At 41.4% G+C, this 25,054-nt stretch overlaps 1 protein-coding gene across 1 annotated transcript in view; it reads right to left on the bottom strand.

The window, feature by feature from the left end:
- Positions 1-25,054, bottom strand: part of PTPRT (protein tyrosine phosphatase receptor type T) — a 532,802-nt gene that overhangs the window by 83,797 nt on the left and 423,951 nt on the right. The window contains exon 13 of the mRNA XM_050713944.1: positions 8,291-8,564. Coding sequence (XP_050569901.1) covers positions 8,291-8,564 — 274 coding nt within the window. The remainder of the gene's footprint in view (positions 1-8,290; positions 8,565-25,054) is intronic.

The raw sequence follows: 25,054 nt of genomic DNA, 5'->3' as shown, positions 1-25,054 counted from the left end.
TGGGTATTTATTTAAACACATGGCAAACAGACACCTAAACAGTCATTTGAATATTTCAGCTCTCTGATATGTATGTGAAGCAAAACAGCATGTTGTATGGCTAGTTCTGCCAAATGAGCCATTCAAACACAACCCCAACCACTGCAGTTTTTCATTGCAGAGCTGGGATAAAACCCAACGCTTTTGTGCAATCCACCTCAGAGTCCGCAGATCTGTGTAAACAGGAGCTTGGATCTGAACAGCAACACTGTATTATTTGGCTTAACTAAAAGTTCAAATTCAGCAGCCTTCTCAGGCCATCTCCACTGAAAATAAATCCTTTCTGGTATCCCAGACTCCCCATCCTGCATCACTTACTGCCATGCTTCTGTCCAATGCACCACTGCCATCTTAGTGTGTTACTTTGGATAAAAACCTGACTTTGTCAGGCAGGAATCTGCTGCTGGGTTTTCTTGGCACTTTATGCTTTTACATGCTCCTGTACATGTCTCAAGTGTAATGAATACTGCATAAATTACTGTACAGAACAATACTACATTAACATGGATACTGTCTGGGCCCTGGGAACAACATCCTAGCAAGCACACTGCTGAGCACCTTGTTCCAGCCTCAAGCAGTAAGATGAAGACCGTAAAGTCTGAATTTGTTCTTGCAGAGAGGGAAGCTGCTCCACCGGCAGCAGGCCCTCCTCAGCTCCAGCAGAAATGGACAGTCCCAGCGTGCTGCTCCCCCCACACTTACATTGCATGCAGGATTGGGAAAAGTGCAGGACCCACACGCTGGGGAACACAAGACCAATTTCCTCTGACCTCTTTTCATGCCCTCCTCACAAAAAGCAGCCTCACAACTGTTCTTTCCCAGCCACACAGCCTTCAGTGAGGCACTGAGTTATTGTTTGTCCCAGCAAACTGGAGGCATCTCTTTGGTGCACTGAACTTTCTTCTCCCTCAAAAAGAGCTCCTCTACACAACCTGTACAGCTGTTGACACTACAAAGTCAACATGACCGTACAACTTCGCTCTACGTTCATCTCTGCCTCGTGTATAACCAGCTCGAACTGCCAGCTATTCTTGAAATCAAAAATCTTTATTACTAGTGATGTTATATGAAGCAGGAAAAACACAGCTTTATTTTCAGAGCACAGTCTGAGCAAATAATGCTGGGAATCAGAAGACAGATCTGATGTACTTTGCAATCTGAGTAAAGATGACCTGGAAAATCAGTAATGAAAAATAAAATAAATATAATAAATACCAAGATAGCATTTTTTTGCAGTCTGAGTCAGTAGGCACTTGCACACATTGTGTTGCGGACAATTTTCTTGTGCATCTATTAAGATCTGCTAGCTCCAAAGTGCAACGAAAATCTGGAGAAACTTGTCGATGTTGGGAGAAGAAGAGGTGAGAAAACAAAAAATGAAATCTCGTCAATGATGCTGTAACTGATCTCATTTGAGCATGTGCATATTCCTGAACATTACCCTCCCACAGGGTAATTTGAGCAGACAGGATGCAGTGTGTTCTGTTTGCATTTACATCTACTAATTGCTGTATTTAGCACAGCTAATCGCCGTTATTAGAAGACAGTGATCTGGCACTGCCAAAAGCAAGGGTAATCAATCGCCACAGGAACAAGACATCTGGACTTCAGAAATTTATTTGAAATTGTGTCTTCTGAGAAGGAAAACATAAAAGAAACCTGCACAGACACCAGGCATCCAGCTACCAGGGATGCCAAGTCTGAAGAACAGAGCTCAGCCCATATTCCTGATTAGGGCTGATTATTCCTTTGATTTCCATTGACCACCTCATTGATCAACCCACTGCTCATCTCTTTGGTGTCTCACAAAAAATGAGTTCTCTTTCCATTTACTGTATTTTTCTTTGATTGGTACTGACAATTGTCTGTCTGAACTCTCTTGCCAATAAACAGAACACATTTTTATCTCAAAACAGTAAAAACCATTTTCCCATAATCACATCTGTTTTCTGAAAAACTCTTCTTGATTCAGACAAGGTGTTTACCTCTTCACAGTAAAGATGCTTCTGTTTAACCAATAGCAAAACAGGAATAAATAATCCATCCAGATGGCTTAAAGCCATTACGCGATAAATAATGATAAAGGGATAATAAAAAAAAATCCCCAAATTTCAGTCTCCTGATTGTATCCGTATGTTCTTTCAAGCATTTGGATACATAAGTCCCATTTTATTATATCATAGAAGTTTTACAAGAGCTTATGCCTACAACAATCTCAATGATGACCCAAGATCCCACATATCTGGAATAAGACGCCTGCTTTGTATTATGGGTTAAGTCACAGGAATAATGCAAATTAAGGTCCTGGTATCACCGCTGCTTTGACTCTATGGCACTGCCAGGTTATGGAATCTCAGACATTTTATTTTCAAGCAGTAAGAGAACTATATAAGCATATTTTAACCGACATCCTGGAATTAGAAAACAATTTCATTTTCACCTGCATGGATACAACCTACAACTCTTGATCCGACCTTCATTTTTCCAACTTGCTTCACACCCAGAAAGCTGACTGCGCATTATAGCTATCTACATGTTTACTATAACATAGTTATATAGGTTAGTTTTCTGGAACTTACTTTAATATGAACAAGACATGATTGTAATGTGCCTGTACTCAAGGCTGAACCCTAAATTTTTGAGTGCATGTACCATGGACATACAGCACATGAAGACTGTGTTTGGAAGCGCTGGTGGCCTATTCCTGCAGGGAAGACCTGGACCTACTGTTAGGATGAGCTGGAGACTCTGAAGAGGACATAAATGGTGCTGAGAAGCCGGGTAAGCAGTCTTTGTCAACAGCTCACACAGACAGACTCACATCTACATGCCACGAGTCTGCTTTAGCATCACTCTGAATTTTCATTCCTTTAATGCAGTTTGTTTCTTTCCATTTCAAAGAAAGGGAGCTGATGCCATTTACTAATTACTTAGGTTCCTAAATGCACCTTTCACTGAAGTGCGCAGGATGATAATAAGACAAGTTCTGCCTCTGTCTCTTTAGTGTTTGGATGGGAACAATTTTCTGCAGACAAGGGCTAGGAGGGCAGCAGGACATATGTTTATGTGACAGCTGCATCTTCACAACCTAAAAGGCCAAATGACTTTTTTCTTTTCTTTTAAAATGACAGCTTGCTGTTTACAGCCTATGAACAATGAAAGAAGCAGAGCTTCTTCATCCATCTGTTTTCACAGCCACTTTTTTTTTTTTTCCTCTCCTTTCCTATTATTATGACCCTGTATTAGTTAAGCAGTGCCTTCCTTGTCTGAGGGAGAACCTGCCGGCACTAGGGTGGAACCGGCTGTCCCCAGACATCCCACTCGGCACTGCCCTGCCCCGGGCACTAGTTTCATCAGGCAGCTCACACTGGAGACAGGTAACTTGAACTTCTGCAGGTGCACACACAGGTAATTACCAACCTCCCACTTGGTCTCAGCTTCAGCGCCCCGAGTCCCAGAGCCATACTGAGTGTGCTTGTGGGCTCCCCGTGGGACAGGAACCACTCTTCTGGCTGCTGAACACCATCATCAATTTTGGGGGTGTTGTTCTTAACAATTTTTTCCCAAGTTCAGGGGAGCTCTACATTACGTGTTTCTTTTTTTATTCCACTGAGGCCGACTGTTTGCTGTCTTTAAAATCAATCACGTGTACAAATCTGTGCAGGGTCTACGCTCTCCCCTATAATTTCTACTGCCAATTCCAGGAAACTGCTAGCTCTCCGTGAGACTAAGCTAAGCCTAGCATTGCCTTTCCAATTACCAGCTATTTTTAGTCTGTGTTATTTGGAGAAGCGAGCTTTAACAAAATGGTTTGGACTTTTATTATTTACAACGGAAAGTTATTTCAAGCATATTTAGTTAATCATTAATTACCCGTGTCTCCCAAACTTGAGGCCAATTACAGGATTTTATTCACAGAACTAATACAACTACCAAGAAAAGTCTCAGGCCCACATCTTCTGGCCCAAGATGGCCAGCTGGATGTGGAAACAAGGGCTTGCAAAGAGTGATGTATATCCACAGCTGCTTCATTTCTGCCCCAGAAGCCCCAACATGATAGTAAGGAGCCGTAAACATGATTGGGCAAAACTGTACGCCTGAAATCCCACTGAACTCCGAGCTCCTCAGACCCATTCGACAGTTGGCAAAAGCAATGTAGGCAGCCTTGGTACCACACTGGTTTTCAGAATAGGGCTCATGCTGAACTGAAGTACCTCACTGGCTTTTTGTGGGCCATCTCAACAGGGATCAATGTCACCTCCCTGCTGGCAGCTCTACTCATACCTCCAAAATCGTCCATACGAAGTATGCTGTATACTGTGAGCAGACCTGTCAGCATCCAGAAATCCAGCCTGAAGTCCCCTGGCAATAATGAACTGCCCGATTGTGCATGTAGTACAAGTCATTAGAGAGGAAAAAAATCAATGAGAAACTCTGTAGAGTCTATCATTCCTTCAAAAATAATATTCTCATTGATTCCTGTGGAGCTACTTTTCACAATTCTGGCCTGAAAACATCATTCACCTGTTGGACCACCAGGCTGCAGGAGCAGCTGGCATCATCCTCCACATCATCTCCAGCTGCGTTACAAAGGCTCCTGCTGCATCTCCCATTTCGAGGAAAAATGGCCAAAGATTATTGATTGCAACTGTGCCATTACGGATTTCATTTTAACTCAATGAGGTAAAATGCAGCAACTACGGAAAGGATTTCTAGGAAGCTCCATTTTCTGAGCTGCTCAAAAATTCAGGCAGGCTTCAGAGCAGCAAAAAATCCTCCCCACCTGAGTGTGTTTGCTGGATCACTAAGCAGAGACAGCCACCCACAACAGCTCAGATAAAAAACATGGGCAACATTTAGCTTTGATTATTAAGCCTGTATCCGGACAAGAGTAGATAAGGGGTGTCATGGTGTTGCCACCAGGCCTCACCTTTCAAAGGACAAACACTGCAAGGGCTGGTGCTTTAAAGGGGCTGAACACGGGGAGGTTTTACAGGCACAGACAGCTTCATGCTCTGTCAGACAGCTATCTGTAGCAGGTGGCACTCAGACAAACAGCAGACGTCCCTTAGCTACCTGGATGGTGGGGACGGTGTGTGTGCAGGTCCTGCCAGAGGACAGCAAGGCCAGCTGTCTCCTCCTTCTGTGTCCCTTCGTGTACTAACTGCTCCTAATAAATAACCAGGAACTAATCGTGCTTCTCACCCGCCCTGTTGCAAAGCCCGGAGCTTCTGTTTACTTTTTCTCTTCCCCTGCCCCCCCCCAAACTCTTGACATTTTTCAGTTCAGCATCTCACTTTTAACAGCCCAGGAGGGAAATTCACAGAATTTGGAAGAGTTTTGTACAACAAAGCAGAAAACTACTTTGTTCCACACATGCTCTATTCAGACCCTTGTCTGGAAGCAACACCACGCTGACCACATTTCATGCAACTGTCCACAGAATTCAGCAAGTTACAGCTATCTTATTCAGGCTCTCAAAAAACGAGCACAACACCGCGCAAGAGAAGGCAGGAAAGCTCGTGATCTGATTTTGCAGCAATTTGCTACACTTGTTTTGCATCCAGCTGTTAATTATGTTCCTTTCAATGCAACAATCATGGCTAATGGTTACAGAGCAGACAAGAACACGAAATGAGCACAACCCTCCACGTATGGAGGAGATGAAACAATGCAGAATTCCTGTAACACCACTACCTCCTCCTAATCAAGCTTTTTGACCAAACACAGAATGTTTCCTCAAATTAAGCTCCCCCTGGAGCCCTACATTTCCAAAGGAAGACGTTATGGTTCACTGCAGGAAGACTTCTCATTGCAAGTTCCAGGTGGGGAAAGAAGTTTCTTCATTCCAGGACTGTCAGTGATTAATGAAACTATACAATGTCCTAATTAAAAAACGAGTGGCAATGTTCTATTAAGTTTTTCATGTGCAAGGGAACATAAGGCTGTATTTTAATTGTGCTAAATTGTCACTATCTCAGATATTTCACAGATGTGCAAAAAAAAAAGAAGCCTTATTGCAGCCACAGATTTTGGTAGGCTTTATGAAGACTACAGTCAAAATGGCTCAGGTTGTTGAGCTAAGTGAACACCCAGAACTCTTAAATACATAATATACTTGTAAACAGCTCTGGGAATGACAGGAAACTTATTATTTATGGCTGCAAAACACTATGCAAATCAGGCCCAAGTGTTTGAAATGTGGGCCTTAAGGATTCTGTCAGAAAAAAAAGGAGGTTCCACAGCTACTCATCTGAAGATTCAGACTGCACTCTGGGACAATTCATCTCTATTTTTCCCAGTACCTCTGCACTTTGAGGATACATACCCATATACTGTACTAATATAAATTAGTAACACAAGAGGCAGTTGCTTGCTCAACACCGTGAATGTCTTTGTCTGGCAGGATACTTCTTATATATACCCTCACAAGCTATGTATTACTGCATATAGACTTAATTACGTAAGCCTAAAAGGTCCTTTACAGCCTTATGTTCCTATCTGAACAGCCCAAGCAAGCCACACTTAGTTCTGAGTCCTTATGACCTTGTACATACAGAGTGTGGTGCAACCTGTCAGCTACAGAGCTCCAGAAAAAGCAGGAGCTGCACATTATTGCTGCCTTAATCTAGAATGCCAAGGGAAGCCTACATTTCCATTCATATTACCCAGTTATGGCATATTATATTGTACTTGAGCAAATAAAGGGTTTTTTTCCTTCCCTGGGGATCCATTCACTAGCAATTAACTATCACATAAGGGGGAACTAACTAGACATAGACAGACATGTACATATATTTCACAATTTCCTTTATAAAGGCAAATCCAAAATTGAATTAATTGAGTAGTGCTGAATGGAAACTGTACCAACTAGAAGGGAAACCAAGGTGAAAAACAGCACAGTATTGAAGAGATTTGTGCTTGTCAGCCACACAGCAGAAACTCTGCAGGAGAATAGTGATAAATGGAGGCAGTAAAACAGCAAGATATGTTGTGAACACTCATTGGCATTGCTAGCCTGCTAAACAGCGCACAGTTCTGTGATGTGTGGCTGTCTCTTGGGTATAAAAGACACTATCCCAAGTTGAGATCAAAGCTTACGCCATCCACCTTTAATTGACTTTTCTAATTTTGTTCTTTCAGAGGTGATGTCTTAGAGAATTTACCCATGTAAAAACTGGATTCATGAATGCACTGGCAAATGCACTAATGACACAGTCAGCAGCCCAACGTCCTGATGACAGCCTTTTCAGGAGGCTGGAGTGTCAATTTGTAGCATGTATGTGTTAAGAAAAAATGATTAGGGGAGTCAAAGGGGAGGAAGGAGAATGACCGGACTGGATCTGGCCTGTACACCGTTAGCAGAGCAGACCTGTGGCAGGGGAGTTAAAAGAGAAGGTCACAAACTACTTTAGGCTGGAATAAAAGAATTTAAGTGGGAAAAGAGGCCTTCAGTTTTTCTGTGACCGTACTTGCTGGGCATGACATGTGTGGCATTTGAGTCTGAGAACAGAGCAGACTGTTTCCAAGGCCAGGCTGGATGGGGCTAGGGGCAGCCTGGGCTGGTGGGTGGGGTCCTTGCCCATTACAGCGGGGTTGGAGCTGGGTGGGCTTTAAGGTCCCTTTCGACCCATACCGTTCTGTGATCCTATAAAGTCTCCATTTTAAACTTTGTATCACAGAATAAGTATATATAAAAATATAGTCCAGGATATCCCAAGGGATTAAGAAAGACATGCACATAATTCCCTCTACATTATAACTTACATTTTGCTCAAGCTGAAAATCTCAACCATAACTGCAAAATTATAGTGCAACCAAATGCAAGCTACAAGGTAATGCAACTTCATAGCTGTTGGGTAGTTCTCGTCTCATAATATATCTTGAAAAATCACAAGCACAGTGAGTTGACAATTGCCAGGATGGAGCAGTTATGTTTTTTCATAACGACAATAGCCCCTACTCTAACATTAATGCAATTGCAAGGAAAAAAAAAAATCTAAACAATTCACTTCATAACCCAGGTGCCCTTCTCATCGGCTGGCTCCCCTACAGGTTTCTCATTGCATCTAGGCATCAGAGAGAGGCTTGAATGAAGGGCAGGTAGTGGCACATTTAATTTTCATCAAATTTCTGCAAAAGGTTGGTAATGAGGATTTAAACTGACATCTGATGGAGAGGGAAGGAGAAAGATGGGGAGGGTAGAGGTAGCCATTTGTACAGATCCAGCTTCATTTTTTTCTACACTTACTCCGTTTGCCTTGCTTAGAGCCTGGAAGTATATGCTGTAGCTCTTCAGGGGAGAAAGCGGGGCATTCCAGTAGCCATTGTAGGTCTTGTTGTCGCCCACTGTGAATGGCTGTGTGACGGGCAGGTTGATGGGCTTCAGCTCGGCTGCAAAGTAGTGCGGGGAGTCCAGACTGGAAGCATTCTTGTAGCTGACGGGGACAGAGAAGCATTCAATGATGTCCGCAGCTCTCCGGGCTTTCTGCAGCTTCTCCTCCTTGACAACAAGCTGGTAGACACTAAGAGAGCAGGGGGAGAGAGGAAGGTGAGATTAGAGCCCTGTGAGCCTTAGGTATCAAGAAGGTTTCCAACAACAAAAGCAAAAGGCAAAGCAACAAAAACACAGCTAGGGCATGACAGCAAACAGCTCTTGGCACCCCGTAACAGGGGCAGCTGCTGTTATGTGGGCAAGGCACTGGTTCACTTGCTCTGTTGATTTAGTGAAAGTCAGAAAAGACTTCAATCACGTCACACTTTGGGAAAAGGAGTAACTACCCCAACATCCAGTCAACAGCAAATTTTTAATGTGCTGAATATTAGAAAGCAGATTGTCTCCTTTCCAGCCACCAGGTTGAAACGTGAATTGTTGGCTTGGGCCAAATGGTGACTGCATTGGAGGTGGGCATCCACAAGTGGCAATGTCCACAGGTTGTCAGCTCCCTTTTGAAACAGTTTCAGGGCGCAAGAACTGTTTCAGATAAACAAAAAAGTGTCCCGTAACTTCTAAGACTGTACCTATTTCTGGCTCTGCCTCATCTCTTTTTGAGATATATCCTGGAATAAGAAGTTCTCTAGCAGTAATTCCTGGGGTGCAAGTCTCCTCCTACCCTCCATCACTAAAAGGCTGGTTTATATAGCAGCTTATATGAGCAGGTGGCTTCATCTCTCTTCCAATTCACTTTTGTTTCAGGAAACAACAGCAGCTCTTGATATTCTTTCTAGCTCTATGAAATGTTAATACTTTTCGATTTCTGCTAAGCCTTTGGTCTGTATGATACGTAATAGCAATCTTGTCATTTCTAGCTTACTCCTGCAGGCTCAAGGAGGTTGCATTCAAATGCACTCTGCTTTTTCCACAGACAGTTAACAAAGCCCTTTAGTTCAGTGCTGCTACAGCTGAGGCAGGTTTACTGTCTGCTCAACACCTCTCAGCCCTTTGACAAAGAAAGATAGCGCCGCAGTCATTTTACTTTTTGTCAGGGTATTCACATACACAGCCCTCACCTGTCTGTGTCAGACTGGTCCTTTGTTTAGCTGGACAGGGGAGATCGATTAAAAGATTGGAAACAGCCAGCAGCGGATCACTGTCCCTGCTTTAACAGGCTCATTGTTGCGGGAAGATTGGTGTGAAAAATTCCTAGCATAGTAATGGCTCACCAGTGCTTCTGTGGGAAGCAAAGTTCTGGCACCTCCAGCAAGCAGGAGGGAAACAAAACCTTGTTCGTGGTTTCGAACCCACTATGATTTCAGGACTGCGGGTATCTGGCACGCTCACTGCTCACAATGAGGAGGTCAGCAAATCATTTGGCAAACCCGCAGCAAAGCAGGCTCCCACTGCTAGACACGAAAGCAAATAAACTTTACAAATATGACCAATTTATGAATTGCTTACAATTTAAACTGTCCTCGTGTAGGATGCTGTTAATGTTCGCTAATGGAGCAGGAGCACCCACCAGCCGTACAGACTACAGTCTTTACTGATGTCCTGTCAGTGCTTTGGAAGACTTTCCTCAATCCTGCTGTTATTGGAAGTCTTAATAAAATATTTTAAACCTTCTCCGGTGTTTATTTGCTGATTTCTAAAACGATAATCAGGTTTCTCAGCAACACTTTATGTATCCTCATCGAGGACGTAGTGGGAGCTGTAAGAAAAAGCCTGTTTAACTTAAACCTAAACCTTAGCAATAGAAACTTGTAGTTTGCCATTTTGGACACCCTTTACTAAGAGGCGATCTGCAGATTCGTATTCTGACACTTCACTTTGGCAATAGTAATCTACATTGCTGCCAAACAAAAGGAAGCTTTTTTTTTTTTTTTCTGACAAAAACATGCAAAATTGTGGCAGACCTTTCTATTGGCATTTGCCATATGCCTTCTTACCTAAGAAGCGGTTGTTTTCTGCTGTATACAATCATAAAAGTCTGTCTTTGCCAGTTATAGAAAAAGTTTTCTTTGTAATACACACACGTATATAATCATCATATAAACATAATAAAAACCTCCTTTGAGCCTAAACATGGGCCAAGGGTTCCCTCTTCCTACCTCCCCATCCCTGCAGTGTCCAAAGGACAGCCTCGTTCTCTTTGTTACCCCCCTTGCACGTAGTGAGCCCACAAACCTTTCTCTTTTAGAAGGGGAAGCTCCCAGGGACATTAATGGCCAGACAAATGAACTACTTCCATAATCAGAAAACTTCTTTATCTTTGAAGACATTCTCGGTTTCACCCTTGACTGTTCCCATACCTACTCCACTATTATATGCAGTTTTTATCATGAGCAACAGCTTTGATGCACACTGAACCTAATAACAAATACTCTTTTGCCTCTATTCTTTCACGTTTTAGCTTTCCTACTTAGCCATTAATGCATAATTTCTTCCTTTCATGAGGATAACTCACCCTTTTAATGACCTGAAATTTTACTCCTTATTTTTAATGTTTTTTTTTTCTTTTGGAATCTTTTCAGATGTCTCTGGAAGCATAACGGCACGTTCATGAGCATTCAACTGAAATGTAATAGAGATCCCATTTGTGTTCATGTTAAAACACCATTAATCTCCTACTCAAATACTGCCTTCTTTTCCTGTGAAACAAGTATTTGAGCCAGCATTGCTGTCATTAATCCCTCTGTCTGAAAAACTACTCTCTGGTGAAATTTAGAATGAGTTACTGATTGCATTACTTTGCATTTTTTCCTCTGTGCCCTCGCTCACACCACCTGATACAGCACTCGTACCTCTGCGTGCCCTACCTGCTTGACTCAGTGACCGTCATCCTTCAGCCCCACTCTTCTCAGGCTCTCCGTTATTTGTAGCGGTCAATCGGGCACTCCCAAAGGTAAAGTGGCCAAAAGAGAGGCCACTCTCAAAGATTACTCTGCACTGAAGATTATGACTCTGGGAAATTGTTTCTTTACCAAATGATTACTCTGCGTCTCATTTTTTGATCCAGATATTTTGATCCAGTCCCTCCACAACTGCAGGATCCACAATTCAACCCTAGCTAGTAAACAGACAAGCACAGTTTCTTCTTTTTTTTTTTTTTTTTGTTTCTCTTCTGCCGTATTTTTGTTTTCCAGGTTATGTTTTTTTCCTCATGTTTTGTTTTTTTTACCTAGGAGCAGAATTTTCCTGAACTACCCTCAGGACATTTCCAGATATCAGCGTCTCTGCATTAAACAGCGAGGTGCTGTAAGGCACATCGAAGGCTTCCGTGCCTGCTACCAGCAGCACTGAGGCTCCCTCCTATTTGCCTTTTCATGGGATCAAAAACCAACGATCCTACAACCACACGACATTCCTGTGGGAATTCTGGGTAGCAAGCATGATGGCCAAACCATGTGCATTACCACAATAATTCTTAAAAGAGCAAAAGTAATTCAACTTTGCTCAGCAGACGATAACTTTCTGTGACAGATCGTGACCCCTAAGATTGCAGCCAAGCACTAACTCGAAATAAACTCCGTAAGTATGATCTGCCCTTTTGGTCTGCAAAAGCACTTCAGCTGCAGACCCATTTCTGTTTCGATGCCGAGCAGGGTCAACCATTTGCAGCTTGTTATGACCAACAATTTTGCAATACACAGCATTGTGATTACAAGCAAGAAAAGAGGAGTACTTTTCTGAGAAGAAGTGCTAGATGGAAGGCAAAAAGGGGGCAATGGAAATACTGTGGAGATATCCAAACCATTCTATTAGCTCTTATTCTGGTTACCAGGTAGGCAGTAACATAGATCTCCTGGGGCTCTCCTCCTCTCAAGCTTCAAAGCTACTGCTTCCAGCCAGAATCAGCTAACACTGCTTTCATAGCAGGAATCAATACATCAGTTGAAAATGCCCAGCTGGATAAAAGAAAGTTTCACTGTCATACATTGAAATCATATTAAAAGAGAAGACAAAAGCAGAGCATTAAAACTAGCAATACAATATAACAACTTCAGTACCAATAAACTGGAAGCAGGCACCATTAAACTAACTATTTCATTTTAATTTTTAATATTCAGGCGCATTTGCAAACACTGCAATCAAAGACACACATCTGCATGCTGCAGGGGAATAGAAGCAGGGGTCTTGCCTTCCTAGTGCTAAGCTACTCCAAGCCACCTCACTGCAAACAAGCAACACTGTTATCCTCATAAACAGCAAGAAAAGAATGGTTTCCAGATATCCATAGCTTTGCTCTTGAGAGAAAACTCTCTAGGGATTCTCAAATCTGGGCTGCTAATCGAATGCCTGACTTCCTGAAAGGCTGGAGAGCTCACTGCCCTGTTGTGCAGCTGCACACACTTATTAGAAAAGGAGGCCAAAACTGACTTTCCTGATAAATCTCACAGGTTTTATATAGATAAAACCACATTACTTTAATAGAAGCTTTTTAAAGTTTTTGACAGCTCCATTCTAAATCACTGATAAAAGCACCAGCCATAATGGTCGCCACAGCACAAATGTTGTCTGCAGAGGAAGAAAATGTGCTCTTATCATCATCTACGAGGTAATCTCTTAAATTTTGAGTTCTCTATTCAGTGTAGAAGCACAAGTGTGGATAATCAACATTCCAAATCACAGCCCCGTCTCTGTGCTACTGAGAGATCTCTGAGCTCTGTTAGACTCCGCCGTCCCCTGCTCTTTTCTTTTTGTGCTGCTTGCAGCACAATTTGAGGATGGTCTGAGGAAGCAATTGTCCAGAAATCTATCCGTGGATTTAAACCAGACTCAAGTTTTGGATGTATGATGCACATGAATGCAGGAAGGAAAGCTGTGTCAGAGCTTTCCATAAAATTTGACATCTGGTCTGCACTCTTCGGTATCCTAGCATGTTACTTCCCATCAAGGTGAAATCTTCACTGTACCCCTGATAACGATAGGGTATGATAATTAATACAATTTCTTCCTAATGTTACAGTGATCTCCTCACCTGACTTATGAACGCTTTTAAGAAACAGTGCTTCAGCAGTTAAGCAATTCCTGCGGACCCATTTTCGTACTGAATTTTCTTAAATTTAAAAGATTTAATTTTTTTTTCATTTAATTTTAATATTTAACACACAAATACATTATCAGCCGTATATTATTTCCAACAGTATTTTCTCTTGGGGAACAAAAACAAGTGGCAATTAGTACAGCCTGATTTTGCAATGCATTTTTTGCAGATTATTCTGAACAAGTGTTGTAGTTCACCCCACAGAGAGCAGGAACTTCTCATTTTTAGTTCAAATGAATGCAGTATTTTCAGGATAACTGTCTCACAGGCTACAGGAAATAAGACAGCACCAAACAGTAGTGGTTTCCTTATTAACAGATACCTTAATTCAAAGATGAAAGACAAAAAGGGCAAATGAATGGGGCAAGTCTTTTCCGTCTTTTCCATCCTAATAGCTGTGCCAGCTCAGACTGAACGCATGCAGCAGCCCACGTGGAGCTATACATTGCATTTCCCTTGTGGCACCTCTTCTGTGGAGTTAGAACATGCAGCACTTCTGAAAAGGCTGCCCAAACACATGAAAATCAACCCCAAATACTGTCTGACCAATCTGTGAGACATAACGCTGCACAGAGACGAGCAAAATGCATTGAGTGCATATGAACAGGGTCAAAGGCATGATAATTAGAACGGCCAACAACCAATCCAGCTTCTTTCCTCCAATTCACAATGGATTGTTTTTTAAGATTCATACCCTTAAGACCATGGGAGTATTCTCAGCATACTCGTTCACACCCTCGGTACGCATCACACAGAAACCCCAGACACTGCGGGCTGATTTCCCACTGTGGAGCACTCCCAACCCACAGGAGGCAGAGATAACGCCAGGCTGACCAGACATGAGGCCTCACTGGAAACACTCCCCGAAATCCACCCTTGGACCATCTTTTCCCTGCGTGCCATTTAAACATGGCAGTCCTGACCCCAAGAAGCCAAACTTTCATTTTTAGATTGACAGTTACGGCAAGGCATCCACGCTACAGGTACTCACGCTAGTTTCTTTCCTTATCATTTAACTTAATGCTCTAGTAAATTTGGTTGAACAAATTTAAACATATCTGCAAATATATTTATAATATAACCAGGAAGCTCAGTGCCTTTATTCTGTCAGCAAGGAGCCATCTCCCAGGATAATACTAGGATGAGAGGGTTGATGTGGTGCCTGGTCCTCCATTTAGCACTTAGGTTAACTATTGCACGTGCATATGCTTACTTTATGGCCAAGTTGATTTCAGTGATGCAAACTGAGATAGAAAGGTAGCATCAACTTCTTTATTTTCTGTTTCTTAAAGGTATCTACCAAAAACCTGAATTCTGCCACACAGGCAGCAAGAAACAAGATTGCACCACCCACAAAAAGTAGAGCTCGTAGCAGCCGCAGACAGAAAACAGAGGTTCTGGGGAAACTGGGTGTTTCTGCGAGCCAGAAATACTTCAGTATCCAGGCGTACGTTTTCTCTTAATGGGAAATGTGATGAAATATAATACGGATGGAAGATAGAAACATCATACAAAAATCTACCCATTCTCCATAGAGCTCACTCTAAAAAAAAGTAACATTAAATAGTAAACGAGACCCTTCTTAAAGTATGCCCCCAGCCTTCCCATGAACTTGCACAGAAGGGATTTTATAATAAATTCAACCAAAAAACACTAACTCTAGAAAAGATTTATAGAACATAAGTGATTTTCTAATAAAATTTACAAGAACTGAGTGTATGACAGTCATAAAGCCAGATGCTGAGTCTCGCTGGTCTGAACATACACTGCACCTACAGCTCCACATTACTTTGGGTATAAGGGTGAACATCTCAGTAGCCTTCTCCCACAACTTTGTAATCAAATGCTCAGCAATTAGAATCGACTCTGCAGACAGTTTCTAGGTTCAAACAAGTGCCAGTATACTTCTGGGAATCGAGTTACCTGCTTCATACGTTCCAAAATTTCACCCTTAATATCTTCTGTGCACCTTTAATCAGAAGCTCTGAAACTAATCTACAAAACATAATGAACTGGGTTTCACAGCCATCTAGGATGTACATACAGGGACCCAGTACACTGTTCTCCAATTTTCTCTCTATTTAGGGGCTGATTCTAACCCATTAAAATCAATTAAAGATTGCTACAATTTCCAAACGGCTTTGAAACAGCTCCATGCGGAACACAATATGCTGAAGTTAAGATTAGCTTTCAATAAACATTTTTATGCAAAAAAATATGAAATAAAGATTTCCTGCAATGTCATCTCCTGCAATATGCTTGGCTATTTCAAAGATTCAAAAACTAGTCCATTATGAATATTGGGCTGCACCGCCATCAATATAATCATTAAAAGAAATCAGCTTCTTGGCATCTGCAAGAAGGCATTCACAAAAATAAAGCTTATAATAGTGACGCTACTTGAGGAAATAGTCTCTCATATTGCAGTTATTACACGAGATCCTTCATTTTGAAGTTATTTTTGCGTGCTCTTTTAACACTCATTTAAATTAACCAACTCTTCTACTATATTCTCTGAAGTTGAAGAACACCAGGAAAATATCAGAATTTAGCCACATTAAAAAAAAAAAAAGATGGTAATTACTGACACTGCTATGGAAAAAAAAAGCTGAGATAGAGCCAGTAGTAATGCAATCCATTTAATCAAGAAGTCTGATAAGAGTCTCTTATTCACTCTTATATTCAGCTCAGCGCTCTAGATTTACTATCCTACCAAGGCACGTTTTACCCTGAAACTCATGAAACAAAGGGTGGTGATTTCACACTTGGCTAACGCTATGGGCATTCTTCTATCACTAGAACTCCAAGCTTTGGTAAATTTCTATGGTGACTGAAATGGATACTAGAAAAAAGGTAAGAAAGTTTAAAGTCTGAGCCTCTCTCTGCATGCTCTATGTAAAGAGAAGAGCCATCGTCCCATATTGTCCCCAGAACATGTGACAGGTACCTGTGGGAGTAAGTGCACCAGGCGTCCTGCCCAGTGTCACACAGCATCAGCTGCACGTAAACAAATCCCCATACTCCTGTCCCATCTTCCACCTACCAGGCAGTACGTCCTTTCTTATGCAGCTTGGAGTTTCCAGTCTGAACACACACTAATCCTAAACAGTCTTCAAAAGAAAGACAAAATCAAAGACATGCTACTTCTGTGCATCCCTGGAGATGCGACATGCAGAGATGGAGCAGCAGCAGACAGCAGTGCTGGGGAAGAGAGGTGACCTGGAGACAGCCTCTCTCTTAAAACTGTACCCCACAACGGTACAATGCCTCAATCTTCCAAAATCACCAGTAAAAATGTTGTGTCGCTAAGCACATGCAATGATGCTTTAAATAAACAGCTATGTTGTGTCTGTATATATCTACATATATATATGTATACATACATATACATATATATGTATACACACATTAAAATTAGTGATTTCAACCTCATAATGTTCTACTCACCATTACTTCTAACGGTGACTAAAATCCTTTTGAGGAAGGACAAATATCTAACGAAATCTAAAACCATAAATATTTCCCTATAGTTGTGAGCAAGTTTAATCATCGCAGCAGTACCTGTGCATGGCAAACAAATGTGGTAGCACGCACAAAACGTAAACGGTTGTCAAGAAGACAACTGTATTGAGTCAGTATTTACTGACCAAAAGAAGGATTTGCGTGCTTAAAAGCTCATTTTTTCCAGCTATAACATTTGGTCTCATAAAGATGCTATCCATACTCACAACATTGCCTTCCTTCCATCCCCAGACCACCGGAACACTGCAGCTGCATCTATTTACCTGAATTATATATGCATCACTCTTTTAAATGCCTTAAATTCTCTCAGTTTAACCTTCCTGGAAATCATAATAATAACAAAGTAAAAAAGAATAAAGAACCAGAGGGCATTTCAAAGCTCTGTGTTCCATTATCTCAACCATCTCCATAAGCCCGACCTGGCTTGCAACACAGATTAGACATAATAACTGCTGTTCCCCCGTGGAACAGGCCCAGTCCCTATCTCTCCAGTTCAATGTTATTTTGTGCTGGCAGATTAAAGATAATGACTGCAGACAGATATGGCTTTCGCTGCAACAGGAGCTAATGTGAGTGGCTTTGGAGGTGTTTTTTCCCTCCTGAACCACCTGCCATCTGTTTGATCTGGAGAAAAAAACCATACACAACCCTTTTGTGTTAATGTCGCTTAGCATTAAAGAGGCATCGCTGACTGAGGTCTTACCATCCTCAGCAATCACTGGTCTGTTCTGAGAGCAGAAGATAGCTGCAAGGACAAGAAGAGCCAAAGCAGTTCTTTAGCAGCCTGTAGGATAAGGATAGGTGGCGGCAATCCCTTCCTGGGACTACCTAGCACGTTCTGCCATGTCCTTCATAAAGGCGGTGGCTTGGACAAGGGATGGGTAATATTTGCACATGTTCTCAGTTGGAATGAGACTAGGCCATTTCCAATGGCTTCCATGAAATTACGTCAATTTCCATACAGAAACAATCTAGTGTGCGTTTTGAAGTTTTCTCTCCATTTTACAGAGCCACAGCTACTACACTACATAGGGAAAACCTATACATAAGAATCTAAAATATATATATTTTTTTGAACAGAACAATAGCATTTATTTATTTATTTATTGGCCTAAAAGGCTAAGAAAAACACAAACAAGGAGAACTCTCTCTGCTTCCAACCTCAGGAGAAGCTTCATTACTAGGTAAGGCCAACATGGTCAGCTAACAACCTACTCGCAGTCATATCATCAACATACAATAGAAAAGATGAGCTCCCCTGGGAAGCAGTGATACATATTTCCAGCATCTGAAAGCTGCAGGAATACCAGCCAGATTCTTTCTGCCTATTCTGGACACTTTGTACTTTTTGGAAAGTGCAAAATGATTGTGCTTCTGCCACTTGGGGAGGTCATAAGTGGCACCTTCACTACATCTTCCCTGATCACAAGTAAATTGAGAACGGAAAAAGGGGAAAACGGAAGTCCCGAGGGCAAGGGCTTCTCTGCAGCAGCTCGCAGCTGGCCTGTCATCATTTGTAAACACCTTTGTGAATTCCCACCAGAGTGGGAACGAGGCAAATTTAAACAACAGGAGTTTGTATCTGATAAAGACATGTTTCACCAACTCCCTTCAAAGCTAAGCATATTTTTGATGCAACAGAAAACATGAAATACAGGGTGCACCCTTTGGGAGGAAAAAAAACACACTTAACTGGCATCAACATCAGCTTCTGCAATTACTTTGGAATCTGCCAAGGTGGGTACCGAGGGAAGTCAGCATCGCTTCCTCGTCTGTTTTGCTGCTTGACCTTTCCAGCAGAAATGCTGCTCTCCTCCTCTCTCTTCACCTTCCTCGTCTGCGCCATGACTACTTTTAATTAAACCAGTCCTATTTCCCCTTTCTTCTGCACAGTAAGCAAATCTCACACCATCTCCTAGCTTTGCCTTTTGCTTTGGAAAAGCGCTGTGCAAGGGGAACTGAAATTACAGAGAGGCAGAACAGCATCATGGCTGCAGAGGTTTGCTCTTCTGAATTGTCTGGCTGCATTTATGATAATCCCTTCATTCCATCTGCAGCCCACGCACTGGTGCAGCAGCCCCCTTTTCTAGTTCCAAGAAATTATGCATTCATTATGTAGGAAATTAACACCTCAAAGCAAACTATAATTAGGAATTCTTCAATTCGGTTTATGCTTTTTCAATTAGGCCCTCTATAATTTTAATCACGGGAGCATTAACATGTTTCCGGAATTTATATACCTGTAGTATAATTAAATCCTGAAACGCCTTAGTCTGCAACAGCAAAGCAGAGCTTACTCATCTTCCCTTTTATTGCATTTTTGTGGTATTATAGACACATTGAGGGGCACCTGCTAGTGCAAACACTGCTTGCCACACGCAACAGAAAGGAGGACGCTTGCCCTCTGAACTCCTTGTCCCTGCTCCTGGTGGAGGGACTGGCTGGGTAAAGCTTGTGCTCTGCTTCCAAGGGGTGGACGCTTGCCAGGGACTAGTGCCCAGACTCATCCCATTTAATTTTAAGTACCTAAAGGAGCCGCTTCAATTAGATGAATCTTCCTCGATGGTCCGTGAAGAGAAGCACCCTTCTTCCTGTGGGCAGCTCCCACCCTGGGTAGCTGTGGTCAGGCTCAACTCACCCCATCTAAGTGTCTGACCCAAGGGCTGTCGTAGGCAAAAGGAGGCCTGTCAGCGTCTCAAGAAATTCAGATTACAATTTTTAAAATGTTTAATGCAGTTTGCTATTGTTATTGTATTCTGGGATAACACGGGAGGGGCTTTGGGAGCTGTGAAACACAGAGAAATGTCTTGGAAAAAGAAACCCTCAAACTGGCAACTGTGGGTATTTTCTCCTGTTCCCTCCTTGTCTTACCAGTTGACAGCTTGATGTGAGAAAATGGCCATCAATTTGTGATTCTCATCTTAAAGTTCAGACTTCATTAACCTTTTGATTGCTGGAATTTAATCTGACAGTTTACGTGGACAGCATAGAAGATTTATGCAAACACACTCACTCCCCCACTCTCAATATCCTCAGGCCTTCATAAAACACTGAAAAATGTTAGCAAAAGCTTCACCGTGCAGCTAATAAAATGCTGCTTGACACAAAAAAATTGTCTCTATGTGTAATTTGATTGTTAAAATATTATAATTAAAATATATGTAAATTTTATGTCTTTCCTCTCCCATTTCCAGCTACTGCCAAACTCTCAGCGGAATGGTTTAGACAGACACAGCAGGTCACCCAGGCTCAGAGAACAGGCATGTTCCTAGGGCTGATAAATGGGCAAAGGCAGTTTTATGACATTTTAAGGGACAGTACACTCAGATGTTACAGCAAGAAAATGCATTTTTTGTACCAGATGAGACAATTGACCAAAACGCCACTTATCTTCACTTTTTAGGGCCAACACCTGACTCTCCAGGGGAACTAAAAATCCTTGGAATATCAATTCAACTGGTTATGCCATGCTATACAAAAAAAAATAAAATTCCTTCCTGATACTTAGAATCATCACCTTGTTTCCTGATATATCCCTACATTTCCATCGTTCTTCCCTCCTGATACAGTAGGCAAAGCACTTTTAAGATCCAGACTAACTCCAAGTATCACTGAAGTCATCCTATAAGATCTAAACCCACCATGCAACAACTCCAGCTGAAATGGAAGCGTATGCTCAGTCCTGCTGTGCTCTGGTCAGCTCACCAGGGTTAGGACACACTGATGAGGTCAAGCCTGAAAACGCTCGCTGCAACTCTTCTCTGTTCCTTTTGGAGGTGATAATCACACCCATCTATGCAGCTGCCATTATTCCTAACCTTTCCTGTAAATTCTCATTCTCTTTCGCACAATCACATGCTATTAATGAAAGAGCAGACCTGGTTTACCTTTAAGAGGAAAGAAACTGCTCATTTACCTTCAAACTATTGCCTAAATTAAAGAGAGAACGCTATGCAGGAGAAGCCCAGCTTGAATGATTTCAGAACAATGTCCCTGAGGTATATTATGGGAGATGTTAATTAATACAGATAATTAGTCTTATAATATCAGAAGCCTAGATTGATAATCTCATTCCTCATTAGATACTACAAAATTAAAAGATCTGATGCGATGACTGTTTGCCCTGCATTCAATCAACCACGCCATGTGATGCATACATTTGAATATAAGTTTAGAAAAAGCAGGCCAGGACTTTTATTTCCTAGGTATTTATAACATGCCTATCAATGCAACTGAACTTTCAGAATTACCAAGGGCATGATAATTTGTTATGCTCCCCACAGCTTTCAACATTAGAACCTTTTTTATTGTTTCGCTGATCCTTGACTCCAGTCTTTATTTTCAAGCGAAAGGTATTCTGCGTGGGAGTTTTAAGAACAAGAAATTGCCACCCTTTCCTGGCATTAATGAATTAATTATCAACATAAATGCCTGAGGCAAACTCATGCAATAACACTAAGAAGCAGCAAAGCAACAAGCTGAAAAGCATCGCTCCCTATGTAGCTACTGAGACGTAAACACCAAAGCCCCTATCTGCAAATCAAACAAAAACCCAGCAAATTTTATAAGTTTATAGCTTCTTGTTTGTAGATCCCATTCCTCTTTCACCACAAAATCAAGGTCACGAGGCTTGCAAACCACTCCTTTGTAGGCATGGAAAGAACTAATATGCTTTAAAAACAAAATCAAGGTGCCAGTGAGAGGGATATAGGAAAGAGAAAGTCAGCCTGAATAGATGATGGCTGAAACCACAAGAAGAGAAGAAATTATCTGGAGATTAAAGTAACAGCCTATAAATTCAGAGATTCAAAATTTCTACTTTGTTGCAGACTGAAATGGAAGGCAAATTTTATCCAAAGCCTCAGTTCTCCAACATAGGATGGAAGCAATGCCACTGCCCTGCATCACAGGAAGTTTTCATTTGTTACTATGTGTAGGTATAACACAAATACACACATACCTCACAAATTGTTTTGTTGGAAAATAGCTAGAGCAGAAAAATAGAAAAAAAAAAACACACTTCTTAAGAAGTGTGTTCTTAAGTGTTGTGTTGAATAGCAACACAACTGTATTCTCTTGATCGATTTAGCAACACATAGACCAAAAATATTTCCTATATTTCATGCTTCGGAGACCAAAAACCAGGTAATACTCAAGAGTAACATGGGGCTTGGTTAATATAAATTAATGTCTCCTACCAGCTGGCTGTTGATATGAAAATACTTGTTTCACCTTTGCTCAGTGCTTCTAAATATACTCCAAATATTTAAAGTCTCCTTCTCCTATTTAATTTCCTTATTGCTTTTAAGATGTACATTAACACAACAAACCACCCATCCTCACCAAAGTGACTATGTGTATCCAACTATTGCACACATGCATCATAAATGACTCTGACCTGAATATATTTGTCCAGAATCACTTATACCAACTCCTTACACAGCATTTACATATAGGCACACACATGTATGTACGCATGAGGTTATGTGCAAAGTTTGAATACCAATGTTCCAAAAATACTCCTCTTTAGCCCAGTACAGGTTCAGGTGCCTAAAAGACCATCAGGTACCTGCATGCTGACAGACATGCCAATGAAAAATCACAGATTGTATACCAATACACCTTGGACAACTGCAGCAAGATAGAGAGATCAAATCCATCTTTTTCCAGCAAAGAAGTTCTTCACGTTCTGAAACCCCAAAATATAATTGCATGCTCTTCTCTAACATCCTTCTACAGCGCCCTACAGCACCAATACATAGAGCAGCATGCCAACAATGCAATCACACTTAAGGTGAGCATTTATTTAAACATTGAAATCCTTAAAACATGCTCTGGAAATTTGATTTCCTCCATAACAGTAATATAGGTAGACTGATACAACCAACAGTATGCTAATAAACCAGATGGACTTTCAAATATCCAACACACAGCAAACATCCCAGTAGACTTGTCATGGAGATAAAATCCTTCACAGCAGTATTTTCAAGCAGTGAATGAGACATAAATTCTCAAACAGAGGTCTGAAGATGTCATATGTGAATAATCTATGAAGGACTGACTCAGCCCTCCTGACAATAACAGATTCAGAGGCAGAATTATCCTCCAAATCTCACTGGAGTTTTTTTCAGAAAAGAGTCGAGGACTAAGAATTGGGAACACTTGCATTCTTCTTTCCTCTTCTGAATCTATTATAGATGAATGTCAGTCTTCAGCAATCAATCACAACACCATTCATGGGCTTTAGATTGATAATAAGAACACCTAAAAGTTATTTTTAAAGGGCAATATGGAGTCAAGCTCTGCAGCTTATATCATGGAAAATAAAGGCATGGATGAAGTGCCCAGACCACAAGGGAGAATATTTATGGCTTGCTGATACTTCACTTTTTTTTTTTTTTTTTGGCAATAGGACAGAATATATAAAAGAATATCTAAATTTACATTATTCCTATTAGTTCATATGAAAGCATCTTGATTGTTATCTATAGATTGTTAACAATGTCAAGTTCATGATCATTAGTTTTATAAACAACCTCATTTAAGTTATTTATCCTGAGCACTGGGAAACATCAGAAATGTCTTAATGTTGAAAGTGACTTTGGATTCAGTGTACCTGCATTTCAAATGAGTGGAAGTACAATGAATCTTATTTGAAATATTCTACAATATTACTCTAAAAATGATCTTGCAATCCACACTCCATCTGTATGCTGTTCAGGCTACAGCAGAATGAAATTACACAAGACAAAGGCACAGAACTATCTTATGTATAGATACTAGCTCACAATCGCATCCCTGTGCATACTCTAACTCATCCTCCCTAGCATCTAAGAGGAAATATTAAAAATAATTACTGTGTACTGAGGTTTTCTCATTTACACAGTTTGGAAGGATTATATTGAAAACCTGGGAGCTGCAGCGCAGAAACTGGCTGCCTGGAGAACTGTTGGGACAATGATATGAGGGGCCTACCTCTTCCTGCACAGTGAAAGACCTGAAGATCCAAGGTTTTATGTGATAGTGTGAGGAAAATCTATTTCAGCCTATTTTAAGTAGTATTTCAGAAACATACCAGGCAGGTTGGGTGGTCAGTGTGCAAACCAGAAAGGATTTAGGAAAGCACAGCCGTGTCTACAAGGGGGGCCAGGAGCACAGAGATCCTACTGGCATGCTGCATCCTGTGGCCTCCCCTCCACCTACCACTGTGCAGCCTCGATGCTTAGCACCAAGACTGCCTACAGACATTTGTCTTGACTCTGATCCTGTATTTTCACTAAGGCCCTGGGTAACTCAACGGAGGATGGCATCAGACTAAAAGGGGCTGGAAGTCCTTTGGGTTTGCATCAGAATTTAAAAGCATTTTGAAAATGAATTTGAAGATATTTAGTGGAAGTGAATACAAAATACTATACTTGTGAAGGAGAAATAAACATAAAACAGAGAACAACTAACCAAACAACAACAAAGGGGATATCGTAGAATCATAGAATCATTAAGGTTGGAAAAGACCTCCAAGATCATCTGGTTCGACCATCACCCTACCACCTATGTCACCCACTAAACCATGTCCCTAAGCACCACGTCCAACCTTCCCTTGAACTTCCCCAGGGATGGTGACTATCCTCCACACCCCCTTTATACCACTGGTCACACAAGACCATATATTGGCTCTCAGCTTGAATATGAAAAACAAAGATAGGGCTGGGGTAGGAACACCTCATTCTTGTGTGTTAAGAGTGTCACAAACAGTTCACAAGACAATGTTCTTCTAATCTGCTGGATGCTGTGGAAGCCCCTGAGGCAGTGCTACCTGCTTTTGGATATTATGTTACAAGAGGATTTACACAAATTGGAGAGTGTGCAGAACAAACTGAAAGAAAAGAGAAGAGGTATGGAAAATATGATACGAGGTTGCTTATAATAATATTGCTGAGATTAGACTAAAACCAGACTATTTGTTTATTCAGTGAAAGGTATTCACACATTGTGAAGCTGTCATATCTAAT

Source organism: Cygnus atratus, chromosome 16, assembly GCF_013377495.2.
Source record: "Cygnus atratus isolate AKBS03 ecotype Queensland, Australia chromosome 16, CAtr_DNAZoo_HiC_assembly, whole genome shotgun sequence".
Taxonomy (NCBI): domain Eukaryota; kingdom Metazoa; phylum Chordata; class Aves; order Anseriformes; family Anatidae; genus Cygnus; species Cygnus atratus.
The sequence above is the reverse complement of the archived record's forward strand: the minus strand, read 5'-3'. Positions and strand labels throughout refer to the sequence as shown.